The 22,910-nt window shown below is 44.6% G+C and overlaps 1 protein-coding gene across 1 annotated transcript in view; it reads right to left on the reverse strand.

Annotated features, from left to right (window-relative positions):
* The window catches only part of tbxas1 (thromboxane A synthase 1 (platelet)), a gene marked incomplete at both ends in the record, with an annotated part of 85,413 nt that overhangs the window by 33,052 nt on the left and 29,451 nt on the right, over positions 1–22,910 (reverse strand). Inside the window, 3 exons of the mRNA XM_080002381.1 lie at positions 6,031–6,147; positions 9,268–9,364; positions 13,439–13,491. Coding sequence (XP_079858507.1) covers positions 6,031–6,147; positions 9,268–9,364; positions 13,439–13,491 — 267 coding nt within the window. The remainder of the gene's footprint in view (positions 1–6,030; positions 6,148–9,267; positions 9,365–13,438; positions 13,492–22,910) is intronic.

Below are 22,910 nucleotides of genomic sequence, written 5' to 3' on the forward strand. Positions count from 1 at the left end.
GTGTCCTTCCTCCTGTGTGAGCCACTCGTGAAAAATCCATAAGACATGAGGCTGGGAGCCGATAGACTCTACCAACCACTGGTCACCGGACCACGCATGCACGTCAAACGGCGTCTTGCTCGGAAGACAAATACAAAAACACAACGCAAACAAATAGACAAATACAAACACACTAAATGCCCCTGTGATGAAGAAGATTCCAGGTTGCATAAATGAGAGATGGTTGTGCATGTGTCTTCCTTTTCTTCTTCAACTTCATTTGTGGTTAATGCTTCATTATTCTAGCAGACATCCAACTAGGTTGAAGAAGGACTAGCCAGCGTTTGAAGCTCAAGAGAGCTATGCAGCACAGATGAGGAATTTGAGAGACGTGCCACACACTTGAGTCATGGTTTCATTGCAAGGGATTACTGTGAAAGGTCTCTGGATGCTTCCATATCTTCTGGTAGAAATATGAATCGTGGCGGTTCCCAGAACGATGAGACCTGCCGTGCCAAGAATAAATCTGTAGTGTTGGTTAATATACGGTATTTCACCAGCGTATCAAACCAATTGCCAACAAACCTTGGGGTGTTGGCATTGGTTGTGACACTGGCTGTCCAGTGAACCAATGGGACGCTACCATTATGTATTCATCTTTAAGTGGTCAGGCTGTTGGATTTTTTTCTAAAAAGTTTGCCTTCTTCTTCTTCGGCTCAATGACTACAACTGGCTACGCTGCTTTATTGACATCACTGCGACTGCTTTTCACTTCTTGCAAGTGTCCGATCTTTGCATTCTTGATTAGAAAGGTGGACCCTGCCACCGACAATGGAAGCAGCATACACACAGTAGAGGAGCACATGCACAACGCATATACTTTGAATGGCTGTTTCTTCAAAAGGGCCAGCAAAATAAAGTAGACAGACTTGGAGACTTGCAGACGTCCCTTTAAACAACACGACTTGAATAATGCGACTTGAATAAATCGTTTTCTGGGATGTTCTTGTTTTTTTTTCAGGACATTTTGGGAAAATTCTGGGGTGTTCCTGGATATGTGGGAACCCAAGACCAAGTCTTTCAGAACCAAACAGCATTTGTCAATAAACAGGCCAACATTTATGAGACCAACTGGAGATAGAGCAGTCTCTATACACCAGCTACAAATGTGGTTTACCCATGCTTAGAGTTGTCCATGTGGGTTCCACTATGCAGGGAAAATCAAAAGAGAGTTTAAAGTGAGAATCTAAACATCTCTAAACATTAAAGTAGCCCTTCAGTGCTCGTAGTCAGTGTAATTGCAGACTTCGATTTTGAGGGATTGAGATGGTGAAGCCTTTGAAAAGAGTGGAAATCCTGAAAAGACAGATTTTTCAGACAGAGAGGCCTATTGGAATCATTATTTACAAACCCCGTCTCCCAAAGGCCTTAATGGCCACGTTACTTTGGGACACTTGACTGTTTTATTTTAATATCCTTTCAAATTTGTTACTTTTGGTTTTGTAAATAAACTTTGGTGAATATCACCCAACACAGATATCTCAATGCTATACTTTGCATCTCAACAAATCAATGCATACGGAATTTTAACAAAATTGTGGCTGTTGTTAATTTCACAGATTGATTGACTGCTGATTGACTGACTTAATCCATTGTTAGATGAATGGTCCTTGTTGAGTATACTGTAGGAGGTGGTCGTTTTCATTTTCCTTGTGTGAAAAGCTAAGAGCTGATTAAGTCTTAATGCTGAATCACATTTGGTTCTTGACTGCCGCTGTGCATTAAAAAGCATTGAAACATCAAATTATTTTGAATTAATTAATCAACGCCCTGCTGATTTTCTTCCTTTACCCCCTTATTTCATTGATGAACACACACATATACAATAACAAAAGTTAATGTCCTTCACCAAGAGTCTAACCTACAGGGATACCGTTCAAAATGACTAAGTCTGTTCGTGAAACTACAACTGGGAAAGACAAAAGTGACAAAGAATCCATAATCGGCAGAAGGTATAATCTTTTCCTGTTGTTCTGAGGCTTTATAACAGGGCAGCTTTGGTTTTTGCTACAGAGCTTATGAAATACCCTCAGAATGAAATCAACCGACTGACTAAAGAATATAATTATCATATAACATCACTTTATTAATTACAACGATGATCAAATATTTCCATCCTGTTACCCCTGCTATGCATTTCAGCTATTCTAGAGCATAACCTTACTTGGCTCTTTAATCATTAGTTAAATCTGTAACGTGTACTCGACTCCTATGAAAACACAGGTTACTTAGCAACAGCCACAGAGCCAGACGTGCCTCACACATACCACTTTCAACCTCCGTTGCGAAACTGTTTATGCTATAGTTTGACTATGGCATTAAAATGTTAAACAGGGAAAAACTCTGGGCAAGTGGGGTGACATTTGTTAGAGTGTAGAATCCAAGTGCTTGTTTGGCCGGGGCTTTTAAAGTCCTTTATGTTTGAAATAAAAGATGTGTTTCATAACTTCACCGGATCACTGCCACTGAAATTAGTCTCCCACGCCGAATCTGGGATCAGCAGTCCCCCGTGTGCGAGTGCATGCTGTTTGGGCCTTTGAGTATGTGTGTAAGTGGGAGTGTGCATTTGTGTGTGTGTGTGTGCGTGTGTGTGTGTGTGTGTGTGTCTGTGTGTGTGTGTGTGTGTGTGTGTGTGTGTGTGTGTGTGTGTGTGTGTGTGAGAGAGTGAGCGACTGCGTCTATATTAGTGTCCACTGAGCTCAGCTCGGGCTATGAGGTCCAAAAGCGGTAATTAGTGGTCTCATTAAAATATCGCACAGTGTCTGAGGGGTGACTGAGATAATGCTTTGTTGTTGGAAGGCCTGTGTGACGTTACATGGACATACAGACAAACACGCACACGCACGCACACACACACACACACACACACACACACACACACACACACACACACACACACACACACACACACGCACACGCACACGCACACGCACACACACACACACAGCCCACATCTGCTATGCACCAGAAAAACATGTTTACGCATTTCGCACAGGAAATGCAATAAGCTAAACGAATCCTCCAAAAATTATCAGTAAACAGTGATTAAGCGCCTTGGCAATGACCACAGTCTCACGGCTTGATGCTCCTGAAGGCTCATATCGTGAGCTACTTTAGCAGGTATAGAGATCTTCCCGTTTGACGACATAGCAACTGAAAATAACTAAATCTGAATGCTGGACAGTGTCTGTTTCTTCCACAGCAGGACAGGCGGTGATCAGGAGGGAATCAGAAAAGGAAATAGCAAAAGAAATGAGGAGATGATGATGATGATGATGATGATGTAGCGCAGGGGTTCTCAAAATGCAGTCCAGGGACCCTTTAAGAGGTTCCAGGGGGTCCCCAGGAAAAAAATTATCAATAGATAGATTATACCAGAACCACAGAAAATCAACAAAAGCTGTTTTGATCCTAGTTTCACTGTTATCTCTCTAACTATAGGTTAGGGGTATGGAGCTTTGGACTAAATCATGCTGTAATCTATCGAATCAGGGTCGAGGGCAAAGTGCATATAAAATTGAGGGTCCTTGATATGAGACAGAAAGGTTGAGAATCACTGAGTGTTTCTTCTACTGCACAGTAACCAGTAAGCGAGGGGTCGCCCGCTTGACTGATTTTACTACTTTTACTGTTTTTACTACTTTGTCCACAAGATGTGACTTCGCACCATAACAAATCAAACCAGGAGAGTTGCAGCTGCAGTGATAGTTTGGTGTTCCCCAGACGGCGATAGGAGGACTTATAACGCGGCAACTACAGCATCTCATGTTTCAAATTCACTATTTGTTTACCCTGAAGATTGATTTAAAATTCTTCGCATCGTATTTCCATTTGGTAGATAGCATGGGATCTTTTAAAGAACATAACCGCCTGCCTATTAGCTATGGATCTCTCATCATTAGAAAAATCATTCCTACACCGACCGAAACGTGCTCTTTGACGGTTTCCAGTGGAAACGCTAAGAGGTGAAGAAGGGACAGGAGAGAGAGTGTGACATCAGCAGAGGCGTCAGGGATGAAGGGGACGACAATGGCAGATTGGAGGAGAGGGACAGAGGCACCGGTGGGAAATGTGCAGTGGAGCAAAGGTGGCAAAGCAGGAGATTAGGGCGAGAGAGAGAGAGAGAGAGAGAGAGAGAGAGAGTGAGGATGGAGGGGAGTGCGGATCTTGTTGGATAATGGCTCACAATAGCAAGAAAACTTTCCAATGAAGATTAAAGATACATAAATGGGCCTTTGTGGATTGGACTCTTGGACCCTTCTTGATACTCACACACACACACACACACACACACGCACACACACACACACACACACGTACGCACATACACACACACACACACACACCCTCACTCACTCAGGCCTAATCTCATTGGTCACACTGGGACCAGTGCTGTCTCAGGTTGCTATGGCAACATCACACCAGAACAGTAATTACAATTAACATCCAATCTAAATGATCACTTCTTTACTTCACCTTCTGTCTCTCTCTCCTCTCTCTCTCTCTCTCTCTACCCCCCCCCCTCCCCTTGCTGCTGGGTAATTGCAGACTTCTGCTCTGTTCATCCAAACCCTCTGGTCGGCCCTCTTATGTTACAGCTAAATAATCCTGTCCTGACTCAATGGACACTGAATAATTATTTACTTCAAAGCTGAGAGCTATTTATACTATACTTATGTTATTCAGCAGGACAGCTTTTTGGCAATTATCATTTGCTGTTTCAGTAAGGCTTTTCCCTATTCATGCCTAAAGCATTTAGAATAGTCACTGGCACACAAATATACACACACACACACACACACACACACACACAGTTTGTACTCGGATCAGATCCTACGTTTATATGAGCTACAGCTAAATTAACATCAACAGCGTTTTGGATGCACCTTCTGTGGTAAAAAGAGCAGCTGCAGTGGTGGGTCACCAGGGGGCAGTGTGTAACCCCCCCCCCCCACGCCTGGCATCTGTCTACGGAGCCACTATCAATTCTCTCTCCCTCTGAGAGGTAGCGGGGGGAAGACAGAAAGGGGAGAAGAGCACAGAGCAGGAGGGTCTTCACAGAGGCGCACAGATGAAAGCACCCAGCTCCATTTGGCGCTCACTATGGCATTACAAGCTTCTGGAGCAGCCCTGAGTTTGGTAAAAGGTGGCTCTGTCGTGGCGAGAGACAATCCATTTATGCTGTAATACACATAACATGTGAATGCATGCATATATTATATGCAAGGGTAAAATTGTGGGTGGACATCGTCCAAGGGTGAATAAATAAGAAAGATGTTGAAGTGGCTCCCTTGCCGACGTTGTCATATCTTTCAATACGGAACCAAACGTTTTGACGAATTTAGGCTGAAGCCTTAATTCCACCAGCCACCGTTTAATTATTATTGTGCACCTATCTCACGCCATACTATCTTATGGTACTACTACATTTCTTTCAAGGGAGATAGCTAGATAGATAGATAGATAGATAGATAGATAGATAGATAGATAGATAGATAGACAGACAGACAGACAGACAGACAGACAGACAGACAGACAGACAGACAGACAGACAGACAGGCCGTCGAAAAATCTGAAGGATGCCGGTTCGATCCCTGGCCCCCCGGTAGCATGCTGTAGTGTCCGTGAGCAAGACACTTAACCCCTGATTGCTCCTGATGGCGGCATCCATCGGTGTATGAATATTTGTTAGTCGCTTTGGACGAAGGGTGTCTGTTAAATGATGATGTAAAGATGGACAATGAAATGAAAATGAGAGTATGTGACGCTGTAGAGACTCTGTGTGCATATAGGCGGCCCATCCTTTCCGTGGATTAATGTAAAATGAATTGTTTTGTTGATAGAGGAGCAGATTAAAGAGGGTTTGGTGAGAGCAGTGAGAAGAAAAGAAGACAGCCGCTGAGCAAAGCGGGCGGGTGATGGAGAGTTGAAGGTTGGATGAATGAAGGAGAGGATAAAGGTGAAGGGGGGGGGGCAAATGGCGGGACTCGCCTCCTTAATCTTGGCGGGGCTGAACGACGGGGTGACGATGCTGCGGACCCTCTTCCACTGCTCGTCCCTCAGCATCACCAGAGAGTCGCTCATGGGCTTTGTGCCCGTCAGCAACACCTAGAACGGAAAGGGGAGAGGGCGGGTTGGTGGCACGTGCATGAAGGGATGCTAAAAGTTTGAGTCGGAGCTGTTTCACAGGGGGTGGAGGAAGCGGTCATTTCCCATACTGGGGTAGTGGTATAGACCTACCTACCTAAAGTACTTTATCTGAAATGTACTCAAGTATCAACAGTAAAAATGCTTGTTTCAGCATCATGACGTTTTATGTGGATGTCAAGATGCATTCCATCCCCAGTGCATTAACCTCTGCGTTAACAAATGGTTGATGGTCCAATTTTGAATTTTGGGTTGTCCTCTTATTGGCAGGAGTTCAAACTTCAAAGTGAGCCCTTGTTATAAACTCATTGCAGGGCTTATACAGTATGAACAACTCGCAGGTATTTTAGATAAATGTAATGGCGTAGATGTATAGCATATTACTATCTTCTTCTTCTTCGTCTTTCGGCTGCTCCCGTTAGGGGTCGCCACAGCGGATCATCTGCCTCCAATACCGTCTGTTCTGCGCATCTTCCTCCCTTACACCAACCGCCTGCATGTCCTCCCTCACCACATCCATGACCCTTCTCTTTGGCCTTCCTCTTTTCCTCTTGCCTGGCAGCTCCATCCTCAGCATCCTTCTCCCAATGTAACTCTCATCTCTCCTACACACGTGTCCAAACCATCTCAATCTGGCCTCTCTCACTTTTCCACCAAACTGTCCAACTTGATCTGTCCCTCTAATGTACTCATTCTTATACCTGTCCATCCTTTTCATTACCAATGAAACATATTACTATACTGTACTAAAAAGTACTATTTACAATCTTAAAGGAGTACCCGTTTGTTTGCCCCATCGGACTGCATCTACAGTAAGCACAAGTTTCTCAATAGTAAAGCATGGAACCAACATTTTAATCAGCCCTGGGTTAAAAAAATAGCGAACGTAACACTAAAGTATCTTACCTAAATGCTTACTAAATGTACTAAGTTGCTATCGCCCTTGGGTTGCTATTGTCCGTTGATGAAAGACGTGTTCCAATCGTGGTCCTGCCACCCCAGCTTTGAAGGGAAATTGGGCTGGGTCTCTCCTCTGTTAGTGGAAATGTTCCTCCCCTCAAGGCATTAAAAGCCCTTTACATGTAGTAAGTGCAGAGATATTCTGTCACCCTAAACTGTGCTGCCTCTCCACTTTCCTGCAGAGATATACGGTTTATCACTTTGACGTATAGTGTTCTTCCACAAAGTATTGCCCCGCCCCTGCCGCTAGTTCTGTGCTGAGATTGCTTTTGACCAGCAACAAAGGAGGACTAAGGAGCGGTTTCACAGACACAGGTCAGGCCTAATATAAAACAAAATAACACTTTTAATAACTGAAACGGCCTTTCTCAGTGATGGTTTGAAATAGTCTCCGGACTAGTCCTAGTCTTGGTTAAAAATGTGATTTCCAGAAGGAAGATTAGAGCATATGTAGTTTTAAATTTTAATTTTTGGATTAATGGACGTGGGCCTCCAGGTTGACCTTGACAATAGAGGAAATGGATTATCTGGACGAAGTCCAGCACCAAGACCAGAGAGAAGGAGCTGACCAGTCCTACACGACCTTAGTCTAGGACTTCCTAGTCTAGAACTAATTAATCTTGAATCAAGCAATGTCTCAGAAAGGTATTTTTTTAATTCTGGATTCATTTAAGGAGGATTAGCTCAGTCCTGATTTTGATATTACCCTGTCTGCCAAACCGCCCCTAAATCAGTTATGCCTTGATCTGATAAACAAGTTTCATGTTTCTTTTTCAGTGAAACTCCCCATTAAAGTACTAATTCAATGGAAAATAATTAGTCAGAAGTCCAGGACATGAGAGAGTGTACAAAATACAGCCTGACGATCCCCTCTTTGTGGTGCCTTGGTGGCTTGTTTGACACACATATTGAACCTTGTTTGGATAAAAAAGAACAATCTGCTAATGCATCGCTTCTGCTGGACAACAGCGCACCTGGAGCTGAACGGGGTTCCAGCGGTTGAATCTCAGGTTGAAGCAGTTTTCCTTTTTATATTAATCTATATCTCATAGCCATCTGTTTATTTTAGTGTGATAGTGAATCCACTGCAATTTATTGGCAATTCCCACAACTTGGCTTCACTAAGTCAACACAGTATTTGCCTGAATTTGTCCGAGGCGCTGGGATATTTTTTTGTTTTTTTTTCCGGAAATTCCATAAAGTCTCTGTCGATTTGCTGAAGCTCAGGGCCATTTAAGATACTAGGACGATTTTTGTTATTTCTTCTTCATGAAAGCAAAAAATGCACAAATGCACTATAAAATCTAAAAAGAGAGTACTACACGGAAGTGTGTGTGTGTGCACAGATGTTTCCAAACACTATTGATTTTTTTCACACTTTATTTTGACCCTTTTCTTCTTTTTTGCCGGGGCCCAGGACTGCACAAAGTACAGAGGGTGATGAATGAGGGCCCGATCCCTTGACCTCTGACCCCCCTTCTCCCATGCAAGTGGGAGAGGCCCGGGATGCCTCACTCCGACCCCTCTGCATTGCATCTGCCCTGCTTTGTTCTCCTCGGCTCCGCTGGTTTTGTCCTCTAATATGTTCATCTTTACTATCGGCAATAACTGGATCTCGTGAGTGAGGGGTCCGGTGCCTTGCTCAACGGCTCTTTGAAAGGCCGCTTCATTCAAGCGGGATCGGAGGGACCGTGAATAGAGAGCACACATTGTCCACCCACAACACACGGCATCCCTCTCTGTTCCAAAGAAGGGTTTGAGTAGGTTCCTGTTTGGAGTTATGGTAAATGAAGCAGTTGCTGCTTCTTTGCTTTGGGGGTTTTCAAATAGAAGCCGCTCTCTCTGCGAGGTTAAGAGCCTTGTCAAGACGGATCTCGCGGTCATTTCGGGATTACGGCCAAGTATTTCTACGCTGCAGGAAAACTGAGCGGTCCTCTGTTCACCCGCCGTTTCATTTTAGTGCGATAATGGAGCTCTTTGTCAAACAATTCCACATCACTTTTCTTGTTTTTCAGGGGCCGGTGGGGGTTATAATTGAAAGACTAACAATGGCCAGAGACGCAGTGTTGTGCAAGTGTGCGTACAAGCACGGGCGGAGGTATTTCCCCTCGATTCGCTCACCATTCTGTTGGGGAAGCTGCTGAACTCTTTGACCAGCACCTGCCGGAGCATGTCGGGATCGGCCACAACCACCACGGGCGTCCTGCCAAAATAGTACCTGTAACACAGCGGGCGAAGTAGGGGAAACATATATAACGTGTACCTGTATATCAGATCTCAACCGTTTGAATGAACAGCGGGATGGCACTCGCAGAGAGAGAGAGAGAGAGAGAGAGAGAGAGTGAGAGAGAGAGAGAGAGAGAGAGCATGGTCGCCTACCAGGGTAACTAGGCTTTCGGTTGAATTCCCCTCTCCGCTAACGTGCCAATCTTGATCGATATACAGTCTACTGTGATAAAAGATGGAATCCTTCCGACCGTTCTGAAGTTTGTTTCAACCACAAATTCAACTTTTGGCGGGTTGACTGAGCAAACGGATTCTCCAGCTCCTTTTCTATTGAGAATCAGTTAAACGCGGAGAATGAGGCCAAAAGTGTGGGAGAGAACAAGAAAAAAGAAATTGGATGTGTGTATCGGTAATTAAACGTAATCATTTTATTACAGGAGCCATAATTGAATATGAAAACCTTCCAAGACAAATAGGAGAAACAATTACACCTGATGAAGATGAACTCTAAGAGCTATTTTTTTGGGTTCATATTTGAGATGAAGGAACTTAATTACTTGTTAGTCAAAAAGCCACTAAGCCGAGAAATTAGGGTTTTTTTGGGGGGGGGGTGGAGGGGGGCACTCTGTAAAAAGCCTTATTTTTAAGCCTTGGGCAAGGTTGGTATTCACAGATATAGGGGAGCGGAGAGGCGCTGTCAGTTGCGATTGGACAGCTACGCTTATCCAGGGTTCCCCGCAGACTCTGCTGTCGAGCACCGACGCATCGACTCTCTCTCTCACACACACACACACACACAAACACACACACACACACACACACACACACACACACACACACACACACACACACACACACACACACACACACACACACACACCACGCAAATGATAAAGAAAGACGTTTTCACTTGGAAAATAAACTGACGGCACCCTCTGTCCCGCCCGCTAGAGAAGCGTTTAGATTGTCGGGGGGGTATAATGAAGTGTCATTTTCCACAGACGGAGGTTTTTATCTGGTGATAAGAAGGGGAAGCCGTCGGGTCGTTACCACTCTGCCTTTGTGTTCAAGGTCGCGTACCCGCTCGATGGTGAGCTTCCCTCAGCGGCGCGGTCACTTGAGACGCGCGTTACCGTTCCGATCGCCGGTGGCGGCCATATCTGCTCCACGTCACTTTTGACTGGATGCGGTTGAAGGTGAGTGCGTCTCAGCCGGGGATGGGTTCCTCCCTTCGCTCCGGTTGTACACTTCCTAATCATCTTGCTGCTGCAGAAAAATCATTTTGTGTCATCTTTGCCCCCCCCCCCCCCCGCCCCCTCTCAAATTTTTGTTTTTTTTTAATTTCTATGGAAGAAAAAATTCTTGAAATACTTTGGACTTTGACGGCTGATATGAGAGCTCTGGGAGATGACAGAAGTTCAATAAACGTGCCATGAGCATCTTACTAGACGAGAGAACGGGGGGGAAAAAATGAAACCGCCGGATTACTCTCAATGAAAGCTGTACTAATGTCTTTTGACGTCTATCCCCCAAAATTCTGACTTCAGTTCGTCCGGTCTTGGCATCAAATCCAACCGTAGCGAAACACAATTCGCTGCGCTTATTCCACATAACCTTGCTTTCTTTTTGTCGTGTTTCCTTTTTATTTTATTTTTTTTACGGCTTCAACGAAATGTGCTCGGAAGTAAGGAAGTGCGGAAGCCTGATCTTTTTTGGTGTGCTCTTAAGAAAGAAAGAACTGTTTTGTTTTGTTTTTCCCCATAAACACTCCCTTCCTTGTCATCCCTGGACAGTTGGACTGGGCCTATTGGAAAGAGCAGCACTTTAGTATTCCCACTGGGGAGTCTGTCAAGGGAGAGGCTGGGTGGTGTTGCAGCTATTTGTTACCAAAATATGAGGCTCTACCATCCTATGTCATATGCTCTAGTATATGACATAAACTGTTAGCCATGCAGGGCTTTGACAGAGAAAAGGATGTACATAGAAGTCAGTTTATACAGTATATTTAATTTATACCCTATATACCCATAACAGCAATTCACCCCGTGTATAGTATTGCATTTTGTAAATTCTGTATACAGTATATTTACATAGTCTTGAGACTATATACTATTTCTGATTTGTACAGTACTTTTTGCCTATATGTACAAACCCCAATTTCCAATGAAGTTGGGACGTTGTGTAAAACGTAAATTAAAACAGAACACAATGATTTGCAAATCCTTTTCAACCTATATTCAATTGAATACACTCCAAAGACCAGATATTTAATGTTCAAACTGATAAACTATTGTTTTTTTTGGCAAATATTCACTCATTTTGAATTTTATGCCTGCAACACGTTCCAAAAAAGCAGGGACAGGGGCAACAACAGACTGGGAAAGTGCTCAAAATGCTCAAAAAACACCTGTTTGGAACATTCCACAGATGAACAGGTTCATTGGAAACAGGTGAGTGTCATGATTGGGTATAAAAGGAGCATCCCCGAAAGACTTAGTTGTTCACAAGCAAGGATGCGGCGAGGTTCACCACTTTGTGAACAACTGCGTGAGCAAATAGTCCAACAGTCTGAGAACGTTTCTCAACATACAATTGCAAGGAATTTAGGGATTTCATCATCTACAGTCAAAATACCCTCAAAAGATTCAGAGCATCTGGAGAAAGCTCTGCATGTAAGCGGCAAGGCCGACAACCAACGTTGAATGCCCGTGTCTTCGATCTCTCAGATGGCACTGCATTAAAAACCAACATCATCCTGTAAAGGATATTACCACGTGGGCTCAGGAACACTTCGGAAAACCATTGTCAGTTAACACAGTTCGTCGCTACAACTACAAGTGCAAGTTAAAACTCTACCGTGCAAAGTGAAAGCCATATATCAACAACACCCAGAAACGCCGCCGGCTTCTCGGGGCCCGAGCTCATTTGAGATGGACTGATGCAAAGTGGAAAAGTGTGCTGTGGTCTGACGAGTCCACATTTCAAATTGTTTTTGGAAATCATGGACGTGGTGTCCTCCGGGCCAAAGAGGAAAGGGACCGTCCAGATTGTTATCGGCACAAAGTTCAAAAGCCAGCATCTGTGATGTATGGGGGTGTGTTAGTGCCCAAGGCATGGGTAACTTGCACATCTGTGAAGGCACCATTAATGCCTAAAGGTACATACGGGTTTGGAGCAACATATGCTGCCACCCAAGCAACGTCTTTTTCAGGGACGTCCCTGCTTATTTCAGCAAGACAATGCCAAGCCACATTCTGCATGTGTAACAACAGCGTGGCTATATAGTAAAAGAGTGCAGGTACTAGACTGGCCTGCCTGCAGTCCAGACCTGTCTCCCACTGAAAATGTGTGGCGCATTATGAAGCGCAAAATACGACAACGGAGGCCCCGGACTGTTGAGCAACTGAAGTCGTAAATCAAGCAAGAATGGGAAAGAATTCCACCTACAAGGCTTCAACAATTAGTGTCCTCAGTTCCCAAACGCTTGTTGAGTGTTGTTAAAAGGAAAGGTGATGTAACACAGTGGTAAACATGGCCCTGTCCCAGCTTTTTTAGAACGTGTTACAGGCATCAAATTCAAAATGAGTGAATATTTGCAAAAAAACAATAACGTTTATCAGTTTGAACATTAATTTTATTTTTAATTGACTTTTTAGTCCATGTTATTTCATTATCATTTGCGTACGCAATTTTTTTTTTTTTTTTTTAATGCTCATCGTCTGTAGTGAACCCGACCTCACCGGGAAAAATTCCTCATATGTAAATTTACCTGGTGGAATAAACTGATTTTGATATGTTTATACCACTCCACTGGTTTTCAGTGCTCATTTGGTATTTTTTGGTGTTCTCCTTCTGACCCCGCATGGTGTAGAAGTCTCTCTCTCTCTCTCTCTCTCTCTCTCTCTCTCTCTCTCTCTCCATATATATATATATATATATATATATATACACACACACACACACACACACACACACACACACACACACACACACACACACACACACACACACTTATATGTATTTAGACCACATGGTTTGATGGGATGGAGCGGTGTCCTGTCCTTACCCGCACACTCTGCCATGCGTCTTTATCAGTTCATTGATCGGGTCCAAGAAACCCTAAAGGAACAAGAAGAATTAGTCAAATCAATGAGAACAAAGTCAAATCAAAGAACAGCGTCAGCGTGTGAAGAAAACCCCAAGAAATCAACAACCAACACAAGTCTCTAGCCCTCTCACAATGAAAACATTTCCAGTTGCGGACAGATTGACACTCGGGTCAACGGAGCAGCGGAAACTTTCCTATTGGAACTTGCGTCGAATTAGTGGATCCATGATTCATCTCTTCACCTTCAGCAGAAGCAGGTAGAGGCTGTGAGTTTATGACAGATGACGGACAGCGAAACACAACTAAACACAGCTAAACACAACTAAATACAACTAAACACAGCGAAACACAACTAAACACAGCTAAACACAACTAAATACAACTAAACACAGCGAAACACAACTAAACACAGCTTAACACAACATGATACAACTAAACATTACACATTTCACAACATTTCACAACACAACATTACATTACATTTCACTGCATATATGTATGAAAGTATGTGTATGTATGTGGCAAATAAAAAATCTTGAATCTTGAATCTTGAACACAGCAAAATACAACTAAACACAGCTTAACACAGCTAAACACAGCGAAACACAACTAAATACAGTGCAAACACAACTAAACACAGCGAAACACAACTAAACACAGCTTAACACAACATGATACAACTAAACACAGCTAAACACAGCGAAACACAACTAAACACAGCGAAACACAACTAAATACAACTAAACACAACTAAACACAGCGAAACACAGCGAAACACAACTAAATACAACTAAACACAGCGAAACACAACTAAACACAGCGAAACACAACTAAACACAACTAAACACAGCGAAACACAGCGAAACACAACTAAATACAACTAAACACAACTAAACACAGCGAAACACAACTAAACACAACTAAACACAGCGAAACACAACTAAACACAACTAAATACAACTAAACACAACTAAACACAGCGAAACACAACTAAATACAACTAAACACAGCGAAACACAGCGAAACACAACTAAACACAGCGAAACACAGCGAAACACAGCGAAACACAGCGAAACACAGCGAAACACAACTAAACACAGCGAAACACAGCGAAACACAACTAAATACAACTAAACACAGCGAAACACAACTAAACACAACTAAACACAGCGAAACACAGCGAAACACAACTAAACACAACGAAACACAGCGAAACACAACGAAACACAGCGAAACACAACTAAACACAGCGAAACACAACTAAACACAACTAAACACAACTAAACACAGCGAAACACAACTAAATACAACTAAACACAGCGAAACACAGCGAAACACAACTAAACACAGCGAAACACAGCGAAACACAGCGAAATACAACTAAACACAGCGAAATACAACTAAACATAACTAAACACAGCGAAACACAGCGAAACACAGCGAAACACAACTAAACACAACTAAACACAGCGAAACACAGCGAAACACAGCGAAACACAGCGAAACACAGCGAAACACAGCGAAACACAGCGAAACACAGCGAAACACAACTAAACACAACTAAACACAACGAAACATAACTAAACACAGCGAAACACAGCGAAACAGAGCGAAACAGAGCGAAACACAACTAAATACAACTTAACACAACGAAACACAACGAAACACAACTAAACATAACTAAACATAACTAAACACAGCGAAACACAACTAAACACAGCGAAACACAGCGAAACACAGCGAAACACAACTAAACACAGCGAAACACAACGAAACACAACGAAACACAGCGAAACACAGCGAAACATAACTAAACACAGCGAAACACAGCGAAACAGAGCGAAACAGAGCGAAACACAACTAAATACAACTTAACACAACTAAACACAGCTAAACACAACTAAACACAACGAAACACATCTAAACACATCTAAACACAACTAAACACATCTAAACACATCTAAACACATCTAAACACAACTAAACACAGCGAAACACAGCGAAACACAACTAGACACACTAGACACACTAGACACACTAGACACACTAGACACAGCTAGACACAGCGAAACACAACTAAATACAACTAAACACAGCGAAACACAACTAAACACAACTAAACACAGCGAAACACAGCGAAACACAACTAAATACAACTAAACACAACGAAACACAGCGAAACACAACTAAATACAACTAAACACAGCGAAACACAGCGAAACACAACTAAACACAGCGAAACACAGCGAAACACAGCAAAACACAGCGAAACACAACTAAACATAACTAAACACAGCGAAACACAACTAAACATAACTAAACACAGCGAAACACAACTAAACACAGCGAAACACAACTAAACATAACTAAACATAACTAAACACAGCGAAACACAACTAAACACAGCGAAACACAGCGAAACACAGCGAAACACAACTAAACACAGCGAAACACAACTAAACACAGCGAAACACAGCGAAACACAGCGAAACACAGCGAAACACAACGAAACACAACGAAACATAACTAAACACAGCGAAACACAGCGAAACAGAGCGAAACACAACTAAATACAACTTAACACAACTAAACACAGCGAAACACAGCGAAACACAGCGAAACACAGCGAAACACAACTAAACATAACTAAACACAGCGAAACACAGCGAAACACAGCGAAACACAGCGAAACACAGCGAAACACAGCGAAACACAGCGAAACACAGCGAAACACAGCGAAACACAACGAAACACAACGAAACACAGCGAAACACAACGAAACACAACGAAACATAACTAAACACAGCGAAACACAGCGAAACAGAGCGAAACACAACTAAATACAACTTAACACAACTAAACACAGCTAAACACAGCGAAACACAACGAAACACAACTAGACACACTAGACACACTAGACACACTAGACACACTAGACACAGCTAGACACAGCTAGACACAGCGAAACACAACTAAATACAACTAAACACAGCGAAACACAACTAAACACAACTAAACACAGCGAAACACAGCGAAACACAACTAAATACAACTAAACACAACGAAACACAGCGAAACACAACTAAATACAACTAAACACAGCGAAACACAACTAAACACAGCGAAACACAGCGAAACACAGCGAAACACAGCGAAACACAACTAAACATAACTAAACACAGCGAAACACAACTAAACATAACTAAACACAGCGAAACACAACTAAACACAGCGAAACACAACTAAACATAACTAAACATAACTAAACACAGCGAAACACAACTAAACACAGCGAAACACAGCGAAACACAGCGAAACACAACTAAACACAGCGAAACACAGCGAAACACAACTAAACACAGCGAAACACAGCGAAACACAGCGAAACACAACGAAACACAACGAAACATAACTAAACACAGCGAAACACAGCGAAACAGAGCGAAACACAACTAAATACAACTTAACACAACTAAACACAGCGAAACACAGCGAAACACAGCGAAACACAACTAAACACAACTAAACATAACTAAACACAGCGAAACACAGCGAAACACAGCGAAACACAGCGAAACACAGCGAAACACAGCGAAACACAGCGAAACACAACTAAACACAGCGAAACACAACGAAACACAGCGAAACACAACGAAACACAACGAAACATAACTAAACACAGCGAAACACAGCGAAACAGAGCGAAACACAACTAAATACAACTTAACACAACTAAACACAGCTAAACACAGCGAAACACAACGAAACACATCTAAACACATCTAAACACAACTAAACACAACTAAACACAACTAAATACAGCGAAATACAGCGAAACACATCTAAACACAACTAAACACAGCGAAACACAGCGAAACACAACTAGACACACTAGACACACTAGACACACTAGACACAGCTAGACACAGCTAGACACAGCTAGACACAGCTAGACACAGCTAGACACACTAGACACAGCTAGACACAGCTAGACACACTAGACACACTAGACACACTAGACACAGCTAGACACACTAGACACAGCTAGACACAGCTAGACACACTAGACACACTAGACACACTAGACACACTAGACACACTAGACACACTAGACACAGCTAGACACACTAGACACACTAGACACACTAGACACAGCTAGACACAGCTAGACACACTAGACACAGCTAGACACACTAGACACACTAGACACACTAGACACAGCTAGACACACTAGACACACTAGACACACTAGACACAGCTAGACACACTAGACACACTAGACACAGCTAGACACACTAGACACACTAGACACACTAGACACAGCTAGACACACTAGACACACTAGACACAGCTAGACACACTAGACACACTAGACACAGCTAGACACAGCTAGACACACTAGACACACTAGACACACTAGACACACTAGACACAGCTAGACACACTAGACACACTAGACACAGCTAGACACACTAGACACACTAGACACAGCTAGACACACTAGACACACTAGACACAGCTAGACACACTAGACACACTAGACACAGCTAGACACAGCTAGACACACTAGACACACTAGACACACTAGACACAGCTAGACACAGCTAGACACACTAGACACAGCTAGACACAGCTAGACACACTAGACACAGCTAGACACACTAGACACACTAGACACACTAGACACACTAGACACAGCTAGACACACTAGACACACTAGACACAGCTAGACACAGCTAGACACACTAGACACACTAGACACACTAGACACACTAGACACACTAGACACAGCTAGACACAGCTAGACACACTAGACACACTAGACACAGCTAGACACACTAGACACACTAGACACAGCTAGACACAGCTAGACACACTAGACACACTAGACACACTAGACACACTAGACACAGCTAGACACACTAGACACACTAGACACAGCTAGACACACTAGACACACTAGACACAGCTAGACACACTAGACACACTAGACACAGCTAGACACACTAGACACACTAGACACACTAGACACACTAGACACAGCTAGACACAGCTAGACACACTAGACACACTAGACACAGCTAGACACAGCTAGACACACTAGACACACTAGACACACTAGACACACTAGACACAGCTAGACACACTAGACACACTAGACACACTAGACACACTAGACACACTAGACACAGCTAGACACACTAGACACACTAGACACAGCTAGACACACTAGACACACTAGACACACTAGACACAGCTAGACACACTAGACACACTAGACACAGCTAGACACACTAGACACACTAGACACACTAGACACAGCTAGACACACTAGACACACTAGACACAGCTAGACAACGGCAAGGAAAATGAAAATGAAAAAAAAAAAAAAGAAAAGCGACTATTAGAAGCAAGGGCATTTGAAGGGAAGCGGGTGTTTCAAAAAACAAACACAGTGCAGTTGAACCGCCGTCTCACTCTCTGGGGACAGACGGATGGTTGGGACTCCCGACACCATTTAATGAGATCCGCAACGGAGGTCTCCGGGAGCCCAAAAAAAGTAACCTCTGCAGTGATGATGATGACGAGGACGACGACGACGACGATGGTGGAGGTGGTGGCGACGAAGATCTTACGTCCCCTGTCTACGTTTCTCTCAAGTATCAATCTCGGAGAGACATGATCAGATAACCAGCCGAGCCCTACAACCCACACATCGGCCGAGATCACCCGCTTTTCGGCTAAGAATAACGTAGAGGAATACAAGACCACCGGCAAGCGAGTCAGTAAAATGGCGCTCAAAACCAGGTGAGGGGTTCATCTCCCTTCCCCTTTGGCCACTGTGTGATTGTTCTGTTTCCAGGTCATATAAACAGTGTATGCATGTGTATGTACTATACTCTTTGAAAAATGCATGTGTTCTTTTTCTATTCCTGCATTCTGTCCAGCACTTCGGGGGCAAAATTCTCTAGTTTCTGCTTTTTATGAAAACGTTGGTTTGATTTGCTCTTGGGGAGTTAAAAGCAGGCACGGCAGATTTGCTTTACAAAATACGAATTTACAAAAAAACCGACACAGTCATTTTTCTACAATACACAATTCATGCTTTATCCTCCTATAACAAAAGATAGTACCCCCAAAATTAGCAATGGACCGTGAGGAGCACTGGTCTGAGGTCACAGGGAAGTTTCCCCTTCGCTTGACGTGGGAAAGGCTCGGTCTGCGCTCAGTGTAAGCTGCACACTTACCGTCCGTGGCCACTAGAGGTCAGTGGCGAGCAGAGCCAGGCGCAGCGGCTGCGGGACAGGAACGCTATTTACAGAGAGCACTGACTGAAAAGGAAAGTGATTTGACCTTCCCAAGGAAGCAAACACATAAATAGACACAAGCGATGTCCAGTGGCGTCTCGACTACATCCCCTATGATCACGCTTGTTTGTTCTGACCTCGACGTGGCTGGGGCCCATGACCCATTCAGGGCAATTCTAACTAGAGTGGACGATGAAGAGTCTTTGCCATTTGATTTGTTTACCTACGTCATTTTGCAAGGCAACAGCGTGACATCACATTGCGAGCTGCGTTCTTAACAGCTTTATCGCAGATGACGTCAATCAACAACCCAGTGCCCTCAATCGAAGCCACCCCAAAGACCGTTGGCATGTCTGAGACGGGATACTGGGACGGGTTCTTCACATTGGAGGTGAAGGCATTGATGGGGTAGGTCCCCAGGGCTTCAAACCAAGCGGGGCCCCCGGCTCACAAAGGAGGGTTTGTCTGCGAAAGGTGCTCAGAGAAAGGGCGCAGGGTCGTTGATATGCAAGGCGACAGCGCTGCCCGCGGTTTTGCCCGCTTTAGACTTAATTAAGCTGCAGACACAGTTGGCAGGACGCCCCCACTCTCCCTCCCTCCCTCCCTCCCTCCCTCCCTCCCTCCTCCGCCTCACCACGCTGCCTCTCTCCTCGGCCGTGGGAGCCAGTGCAGGCATTCTGACGGTCTGCTCGACAGCAGCGGCTCGTCGGAAAGCCCATCAAAAAGTGTGAATTCGCCTTCCTCACCTCGCTCTCTCTCTCTCTCTCTCTCTCTGACCTCAGCCCCGTCTCCTCCCTCTTTCTCCCCAATTCGTTTTTTTCTTTTTATACCACTTCTTGGAGGATTTATAGCTTTTGGCAAAGAAGGGTGAAAACACACTTTTACTATCACTATTATCATTGTTGTATTATCACCTGTGTGTGTGTGTGTGTGTGTGTGTGTGTGTGCGTGCGTGCGTGCGTGCGTGCTGGGTGTGTGGGCTCGTCTCATCCACATCTCAAGGTAAATCTCAGGACACGTCCACACGCACGTGGCTGTGGGGGGTGAAGAGGATGTGCTCCAGCTCCACATCGCTCACGTCATGGATCTAATTGTGGATTCGTCACAGGCGGAACGGATCGATACGGCACTCTCCAATACGATGTTCTGAAGTTTGTCCTATTGGAATTTCCTTTACCCACGGGGGATTAGACACTTCCATTTGTGTTTGAAAGACCAGGGGGACTGCACTCTCGGCCATGTGCACTGTGAGTGTGTGTGCGTGTGTGTGTGTGTGTGTGATAGAGAAAGAGAGAGAGGGAGGGCCTGAAGGAATGAGCTGGGTCCCTACTCTCCAACGTTCCGCTGCACCCTCCTTTATCCTCTTTGCCTTTGTAGTGTAGGGCACACATGCACGCACAAACAGATATGGGCATTCACAGAAACTCCCTCACACACACACACACACACACACACACACACACGCGCGCGCGCACATAAACACTGTTGTCCTCGACTCCAGCACGACCTTGGAGTACCTGTGGGGAGTGGGGGCAGGATATGACCTGGTGGGCAGGTGACGGTAGCCATGAAAACCCTGCATGGGCTTTAGCGCAGCTCTCGCTCTCTCTCTCTCTCTCTCGCTCTCTCTCTCTCTCTCTCTCTCTCGCTCTCTCTGCGGCAGGGAGCTCCATAGCTGTGCCATGCTGGGTGTTCAGGCAATGGAGGGGTCGGGTGTGTGTGTGTGTGTGTGTGTGTGTGTGTGTGTGTGTGTGTGTGTGTGTGTGGGCATACAGTATGCGTGCGTGGGCAGGTTGGACGAGGCAGCAGGGCGTCTACACTAGTAACCTCGTCCGGTATTCTTATCCGTCCAGTATCTCGGAAGCGAATTTGAGCTTATTTTGCAGCATGTGGAACACATCTGCCAATGGTTAAGTTTCATTTGTCTACTGTGGATCAATCCCTCCACTAAGAGCAAGAAAAACATGGCATAAATCATTTATTTGCCCGGGAACGCTCTTACCCAGGAAGAGCACTCAGAGTGGTCTGTACTGTGGCGTAAGTACAATAAAAGGTTCGTGGGTCTCGCTTTCAAGTGTCTCGGCTAAGACAGACCATCGACTTAGAAGGAATTCACATATAACGTGTAACGTATGCTCCATTGCACAGAGAAATAGATGTAACAGAGTCGGGAAGTGATGATAATGATTTAGCCTGGGGGCTTAGGGGATATGAAAGGGCTGTCATGAAGGCCGGTTGGGCTCCACTTCAGTTGACGCTACAGTTGCTGTTTGGAGCTGGTTGGTATTTTTGATGGCATTTCTGGGGTATTTTTCTGTTTTGACTACCTTTTTGGGTTTTGTAAATATTTGCTCATTTGTTTGCGTGTTGGGGGGGGGGGCCTGCACGACAAATCACCGCCTTCGCTGCATGTCTACGTTCTAGGTCTCGGCGTTTTTATACCTGGACTGGTGTTTGAGGAATAGAACGCTGCCAAAGGGGGTTAAGATGGAAAACGGCCAAAAAAAACCCCTAAACAAACAAAGCAAAGCGTAACCAAAAACAGCAAACAGCGACTGTTGGATACACGTGAAAGTAAACCAATTAAACCGTCATGCAGTGGTGTCTGCCTGCCCCCGGTAGGTCCTCCCCTCCCCGTTAGAGCTTCTTCTCCGGGGCCTCACCTCCTTCAGACCCCAAACACCGCAGAATCATTACGCAAGGCTAGACTGCATGCATATTTAACCAGTAGCCCCCACCACCCCCCCCCCCCCCCCCCCGCCCCCCCCACCCCCAGACACAGCCAGGAAGAGAGAGAGAGAGAGAGAGAGAGAGAGAGAGAGAGAGAGAGAGAGAGAGTGAGAGAGAGAGAGAGAGACTGCAGCTCAGCGAACACTCCTGGCAGAGAGGCAGTGACGCCCCCTGGGCTCCGAGGGAGGAAGGGAGGGAGGGAGGGAGGGGAGACCAGATTAAGGAGTGATGAGAACCAGGATAGGAAAAGGAGATAAGGAGAAGAGGCAGTGGAGAGAATGGAGGGGAGAGCAGGAGATGGATGAAGAGAGAGAGAGAGAGAGAGAGAGAGAGAGAGAGAGAGAGAGAGTGACAGAGGGGGTAGGAGACAGATTCTTGGAAGGAGAGGAGGT

Source organism: Zeus faber (genome assembly GCF_960531495.2).
Source record: "Zeus faber genome assembly, chromosome: 6".
NCBI classification, from domain to species: Eukaryota; Metazoa; Chordata; class Actinopteri; order Zeiformes; family Zeidae; genus Zeus; species Zeus faber.